Source organism: Poecilia mexicana, unplaced genomic scaffold (genome assembly GCF_051168715.1).
Source record: "Poecilia mexicana isolate PSO_F unplaced genomic scaffold, ASM5116871v1 scaffold_5, whole genome shotgun sequence".
Classification (NCBI taxonomy): Eukaryota; Metazoa; Chordata; class Actinopteri; order Cyprinodontiformes; family Poeciliidae; genus Poecilia; species Poecilia mexicana.
In genome coordinates, this window is record NW_028263374.1 from 14,124,340 (window position 1) to 14,131,884 (window position 7,545).

At 41.4% G+C, this 7,545-nt stretch overlaps 1 protein-coding gene across 1 annotated transcript; it reads right to left on the minus strand.

The window, feature by feature from the left end:
* Nucleotides 1–352: 352 nt before the first annotated feature.
* Nucleotides 353–6,393, minus strand: LOC106929781 (fibrinogen-like protein 1). The gene is made up of 6 exons (XM_015006913.2): nt 5,789–6,393; nt 4,448–4,643; nt 3,592–3,672; nt 3,400–3,512; nt 3,039–3,301; nt 353–1,588 (listed from the first exon to the last, which is right to left on the minus strand). Exons 1-6 carry the CDS (start codon nt 6,080–6,082, stop codon nt 1,246–1,248), a joined length of 1,290 nt encoding a protein of 429 aa, XP_014862399.2. The 5' UTR covers nt 6,083–6,393; the 3' UTR covers nt 353–1,245.
* Between the last annotated feature and the right edge of the window lie 1,152 nt (nt 6,394–7,545).

A 7,545-nucleotide genomic window follows, 5' to 3' on the forward strand; every position in this document is an offset into this window, starting at 1 on the left:
GGGGACGATTTTCCTGACATATGCTACGTTGTGGGGACCAATCGCTCCTCGTGGGGACCTGAGCCTGGTCTCCACAAGGGGAAACCCTGTTTTTGGGTCAGGGGTCAGAGTTAGGGCTAAGGTATGAATTGAGTTTTGGTTAGGGTTAGGGTTAGGTATGTGATGGTTAGGGTTAGGAAAAGGGTAAAGGTAAGGTTTAGGCTGTAGAAATGAATGGAAGTCAATGGAAAGTCCCCACAAAGATAGCAACACAAACATGTGTGTGCGTGCACGTGTGCGTGTGTGTGTGTGTTGCTCCGTGGTTACACAAAGTTTATGAGTTTTTGAAGTTTATAAATACCAAGCAGTTTTTTTTCCCCTCATCTCTTTTTTTCTTTTTCAAATGTGCATAAACAAGACCGACATGTACTCGCTGCTGGCCACATTAGACAAAATGTCTGTCTTAAATCAACTCACATATCTGAAGACTCCACAAAGATGGCGTGGTCACCTGGAAGGCAGTGATACGTGGTGGCTGCATCATGCTGTGGGAATGTCTTTTTTATTACAGACAAAGCTATTCAGAGTTAGTGGGAAGATCGATTAAGCTAAATGCAAGATAATCATGGGAGCTTTGAGATTTGGAAGGAGGTTTGCCTTCCAGCAGCAAGACAATCCCAAACATGCAACCAGAACTACAATAAAATGTTTACATCGAAGCATTTTATGAGGAATAAAGGTCTACTAAAAACCCAGACAGGAATCCAATTAAGAATCTGTGGCTAGATTTGAATGTTATGACAGACGTTCCTGAAGCACACTGACTCAGAAAAATCAGTGTTTGCAGAGGAGCAAAACTGGTTGAGTCACACCCCTGTAAATCTATTAAAGGTGGTTCTACTGGGTATCTGAGTACCAAAGCACGCCACACCTTTAAGATTTTTTTATTTGAAAAACAAAAACAAAAAACAAACAACATGAAAACTAAACTTTTCTATGCATGTCACATATATGCAATTCTTTGTGCTGGTCTGTCACAGAAAATCCTGATTAAAAATACACAGATGTTCTTCATTCTACCGTGATAAAATGCAAAAAGACTCCGGGGGTATGAATGATTTTGCAACTCACTATATTTTGTCTTTAATCCATTCACTGAAATCCATGTAAATTTTAGCAGAAAGTTGTTTAAAATCTGTCGTCTATACAACAAAAGGCCTTGCATCCCACGCGTATTCTGCAGTGAGCCCTCTCCGATCCTGTTCCTCACTTGGTTCCCCTAAAGTCTTTGGGTCTCGTCTTCATCTCCACCCTCTTGAAGGAGTACCGCTCCCCGGTCCTTCCGTCTGTCAGGATGTACCATGTCCCCCAGTAGATCCCGTTGGTCAAACCCGTGTAACGGCCACGGTAATATCGCCCGTTCAGGTTGGCTGCCAGGCAGGCGTCGAACCACCAGCCTGCGCCGTAGTATTGGCCACAGCTTCCAGAGGCGTAGCGATCGTTGTCTCTGTCAGCAGTGCTGAACGGTCTGCCGTCGTGGTTGTAGCGCTTGCTGTAGCTCAGAGAGTTGCCGGCATCGCCAGAGTACTCGTGGGCTGTCAGACGATACCTGGAAGAGAAGGAGTGGTAACTGTGTGGTAAACTTGTGGTAAAATATTATTTAAAGGTTTTTATACTTGGTTTGTGCAGAGTTTCTCTCTCTAACTCCTACTAAAGGCTCTGTCCAATCTGACTGAGCTTGTGCTATTTTGCAAACATAGGTGAAAACTTTTCAGTTTCTAAATGTGTAAGTCTGGTGGGGATGTTCTCTAAAAGAAACAAATAATTCAGTTCATTTTTCTAAATAATAAAAAAGCATTTCTGTTGCACAAAATGCAATTTCATATAATATAGCAATCCGTCACTGTATTCTTTATCAATTGTAGATTGAGTAATTCTTTTTTTTTATTAACCAATTAATATTTGGATAGCAAAAGGCACTTCACAGAAGATTTTTTTGTACAGATTTTGAACCAGGTGAAGCTAAAATAATGTTACTTGAGGAGTTCTGGTAGAACATATTTGCATACAAAGGGTTTTGTTTATCTTAAATTCAAAAAGTATATATTTTTGTACAGTTTTGGCTTAATTCCTGCTCTGAATGAGTTGTTCTTTCAGCAAATGGCTTTGGTTGAGTCTTTATGGTCCAGTTAATCATTATTCAAATGATGATTATTCAATTGATTAATCACAATTAATCTGATTAATCAAATTATTAATGATTTCAGCCCCAGTGTAAGGTTTTAAATTTGTATGTTCATAAGTGTTTTGTTTTGATTTGTCACATCAAATCCCCATAATATGTTGAAGTTGTGGATTTCCATCCATCCATTTTCTTTTTACACCCTTATCCCTTAGTGGGGTCAGGAGAGTTGCTGGTGCCTCTCCAGCTATCATTCCAGGCAAGAGGCAGGATACACCCTGGACCGGTCGCCAGTCTGTCACAGGGCAACACAGAGACAAACAACCAAGCATACACACACTCACACCTAGGGGCAATTTGGAGAGGCCAATTAGCCTGATAATCATGTTTTTGGACTGTGGGAGGAAACCGGAGTACCCGGAGAAAACCCATGCATGCACAGGGAGAACATGCAAACTCCATGCAGAAAGACCGGGGCTGGGAATCAAACCCAGAACCTCCTTGCTGCAAGGCAACAGCTCTACCAACTGCGCCACTGTGCAGCCCAAGTTGTGAATTTAACATGACAAAGTCTAAACAGGGTTTGCAACACTTTTTATGTAGTTGCTCCATCAGCTGCTGTCTGGGCAGTAATAACTGGTGTTGCTCAAGAATTGGCCCAAAGGTAAAAAGCTTCCTTTTTTTTTTAATCTAGCAGAACAACATGCTGATCCATTTAATCCAAGCAGCCAGATTTCTTCCATACAGCTTTAGTCTCATCTTGTTTATAGTTGCATTAGTGATTAAAAGGAAACAGGTTAAGCTTTTGGTCAATTGAAATAAAAAGCTGCTACTCCTGCCATAGGTAATTCAGAGCATCTAGTGTCTCTCTGTGCACCTTTCCTCTTCTGAGGCCACCTTGAAGTTGCTGTAAGTCGCCTGGCGCTTCTGTTGGTACCAGTCCTCCAGCTCAATGCGGAGCTGGTGCAGGCCGGTGGAGGTGAGGGCGTGCAGTGCTGCGTTCCCCAGCCAGTGCTCTCCCTGCAGACTACCAAAGCCTTCCCGGTATTCCTGCCAAGTCCTGTTAAAGTCCACTGAGCCGTCCTGCCGATTCTGGATCACCGTCCACCCTCCGCCCGCTGTCTCCATGTCACATTTAGCCTGAGCCAAAGCAAAGACTGACATGATTCAAGGCTTTTCCACAGATAGCGCTCAGCTTTTCGAAGATTACTTCTGATGATCTTTGTACATTAAAATACCTCTAATGCTGGTCCGTGTGGATCAGGTTGGATGGTGTAGATGCCAGTCTCTTTGATCCCAAGACTGTAAATCTCTGCACAATCCTGTGGATGTAACCTCTCCATGGGAGCAGCTGAAGCCACACAGGACACATTTCTTTTGAGCTTATTAGTCCACCATTCTCAGGAGATGCACACAAATGTTTCCCTCACCTGTAGGTGAATACTGTGTGATGCTCTTTAGGAGAAGCAGCAAGTCTTTTTCACCCTCTCTGCTTCCCAACGCAGCGCTCTCTACCAACCCAGAGCAGCAGCATCAAGTTATCAACATGGCTGCCAAGTTCCATATGCAGTACAACAAACATGTTTTAACCAACGTGCACCAGACAAGGATAGAGTTTATATTAAAGTAGGACCTCTTGTTTGTACACAAGCTTTGTTATTCTGATATTATTTTCTATCTGCTGAGACTGAGCATATGTATTGTCTCCTAAAGTACATATCCCTGTTGTCACATGTACACAAACTACCTATAGTAAGTGGTTTCATTTGTCTTAACTTGAAATTATTTTTTTTACATGGAAGTGTTTGCTATTTTCTAACAATCTACTTGTAATATTTTTTTATTCAATCTTTAAAATATCAGAATTTGCACATCATTATATATTTTATACTTTTTTCTGTCCGACATATTGAAACAGAGTATAAAATCTGAGGTAGTGTGGTGAAATTACTTTGTACTCAAGTAGCCATGTTATAAAATCCTTTTTTTTTTTACTCTTACTCAAGTCATTTCTTGGACATTTATTTTTTTAGTTCTACTCATGTAAAAATGTGTTAAAATAGTGCTACTCCTAATTGAGTACAGTTTTTGGGAACACTACTCATCTCTGAGTTTGGATATGTTTTGCCTCCTTGCATCATTAAATTCCTATCCACTCACCTTTGACACTATGCAGACGATTGTTTTCTATCAGAGTAGGAGTGACTACACTGGCATAATTTCTTGTGTGTGTGTGTGTGTGTGGATGTGTGTGTTTCTTGGGGGTTACAAACATGTGTGACCCACCCAGCCGCTTGGCCATCTCTCCAAGTGCTTGGCTGTGGCAGTGGAGGTCACACTCAGTCAGCACAGCTGCCATCAGGGCCAGGATGGCCCCCAGAGAGCTGCTCTCCTGGTCCCTGTAACTCTGGGGGCCTCCTGATTCCTGGAGAGAGCTCATGCAGCTCTGCAGCCGAACTAGGCGCTCTTCAACACCTCCACTCTGCAAGACAATACTTATAGGTTAATATAAAGTATGGTTGCATGGTAAGGGAATGCCTTAGGGTGACAAATGTGGACAAAAATGTTTGAAACCTGTGAAATTATGAAGGCACACTTTCGAATTAATCATCACAAGGGAGCATTATAACTGAACCATAAGAGTTATATCTTGTTATAGAAAAAATGTTGTAATTTTTGGCAGAAATCCAGGACTTATCTAAACTGTTTACACACTTATGAACTTTTTCCATTTTATCACTTTAAAAAAACTGAAGTCTTCAATCAATTTTATTGGTATTTTCTGTGATAGACTAACAAAATATGCATAAAAATCCACTGGTAAAATGAGTAGTCATAAAGATGATTCATGAATGATTCATTGCTTTCCAATTGTTTTGCAAATAAGTGTCTGAAAATTTTTATTCAGCCCCCGTTAGTTTGATACTTCTAAATAAAACCCAATGCAAACAAGTCCCTTCAGAAGTCAACAAATTAGTGAACAGTGTCCTCCTGTGAGTAATTTAGTTTATTCATTTTGTTAGATGACACTAAAATTAACATTCTCATGATTAAACAGGGTGGTGGCACCATCATGCTGTGGTCACTAAACAACAGTTTGTTTTTTTTGTTTGTTTTTTGGTTGTTGTTTTTTTTTAACCAATTATTCCAGACCTTAAACAATAAGAAAATAATTCAGGGGGAAAATGATGTATGCATATAGTCCCTGAGTCAGAAAGACATTACATATTAAATATTAATCCCCAAACTCAAAAACAGAGAACCCAACAGAGACAGAGAACCCAAACTTGGTTCTCTGTCTCTCACACTTAGGTCACTCATTGTGATCAGGTCCCCAGCACCTGTTGCACCATGAGCTCACCAGATGACGAGACATTTTTAAAGCGCTCCTAATTTTATCCCCTCTTTGATCGCCGACAGTTATTTCTCCGTAGCTGTTTGGCGGCGCCGAGTTTAGCATCTCCGGCCTGTTCTCTGATCGTACGCCGCCGACTCTCACTGGTACATGTGAAAGTACAGTCAGAGATCTCATGTCTGTCCAGTCTTTACACGTCAGCAAGATGGAGTCATTTCATATTCACAGGATTAGTGAAAAAAATTACATTTTCTCGCTCTTGTCTTACTTACTTTCAATCTAGTCTGAGGGAAATCCGGTCTGTGCTCCTCCCTTTGAGGATCGTCTGAAGCAACAGGAACTGAAGCACCCAATACACCCAATGTGTATTTGAATACACTTGTCCCAGCTTGACCCTCACTGGCCTTGGTAGTCACTGCTGCTCCTGGCCCTGGAGAAGCAGGTGTAGCCACTAACGTGTCCTGGCAAGGTGGATCTAAGCAGGCTGGAGAAGCATATGAGGACAGCAGTGCTCCCACATACAGAAACAGCAGAGTGAGCATGACGAGAGAGACGAAAGAAACCATGAGAATAAATATTTGGTTCAGATGCTGCAGGGTTTTCTTGTCATCAGTTCCCTGGAAAATGTTTCTTCTCTTCTTTCTATGTCCAAGATGTGCCTCTGCAGGCAAGAGGTTTTAGCATTTTTATCCTTTTTGTTTAGATCTCTGTAACACTGGCCCTTTTCATGCAGTTGTCCTCTCTGCCTTTGTTCCTCAGTTCATGTCGCTCCTCGTCCTTCTCGTAGTCCTGCACGGTCTGTGTTTGTGAGGCTACTTTGGCTCGGATTCCTAGATAAATGCAGCACACTTTGCTTTCTGACACGGACCAATGCACCCACCCCCAACACACACACACATACACACACATACCAATACACACACACACCATCTCTTCATCTCCCCAACTTACACTCCCACTTTGCCACACACCATGATGCATGTTTATGAATATTTTTGCACCGATTTGTCTTAAACTATTAATGAGCATGACTGTGAACACATTTTCCACATGTTTCATGTAGCATGTGTGAGCTAACATCTCCTACCTTTCACCCCAGCCATCATGGAGTTGCTTTAGCAGCTCAGCTGCTTCCGTCCTGTGAACAACTTCCTAAGTCTCGTGGCCTTTGTGCCGCTTTGTGTTTGCAAACTGAATTCCAAAGAAGCCATAAAGACCCAACATTGAATAGGTAAAGAAGACAGGAATCCTTCTCCAAACACCAGAGTTATCCATCTGCAGGGACACACTCCCAGTAATAAGGAGGATAAACATGTGGCGGTGCACTCAGACGTGAGTAATGAATACTGACTGGACTCAACCTTATGGATCACTGAACACTGAAACTGAATCATAATGTTAAAATTGTAAATAACAATTTACAATTTTAATATGATGTTTGTTACAAAGTAAAAGAAAACTTTGGGTTAAAAACACTCTGAATTGGCATGTGGGAGTTTGATAAGTGACAGACTATAGCACAGTTGTTAGTGTTGTTGGGTTTGAATCCCAGCCTGAGCTCTTTAAGGAGTTTGCATGCTCTCCCAGTGCATGAGAAGGTGTTTTGTTGTTTTTTTGTTTTGTTTTTTTCAGGTACGCCGGCTTCCTCTCGAAGTCCCAAAACGTAACTGTTAGGTCAGTTTGTGGAAGGTGATTGTGTTTGTCCTCTGCATCTCTTTGATGGACTGGAGATCTGTCCATGTTGAATGTGTATTTGAATTCACTTCTCTTTACATTAAAGTCACTGCAGTAGTCACTCACCCTCAGAAGTCACCTGGTTAGAAAACAGAGTCCAGCTGTGTGCCATGTAATCTTGTCATCAGACAGAAAACCTCTTCCTGGTAAGGTTTCTGGGCATCGTACAACATACAGATATATTTACTATATTTATTTTATTTTTCTCTTCTTTTCTCCATCACACAATTTATATAGAGCTTTGCACTCCCCTTAACTCTATGTAAGTACTCTACTCACATTTATAAAGTTTCAT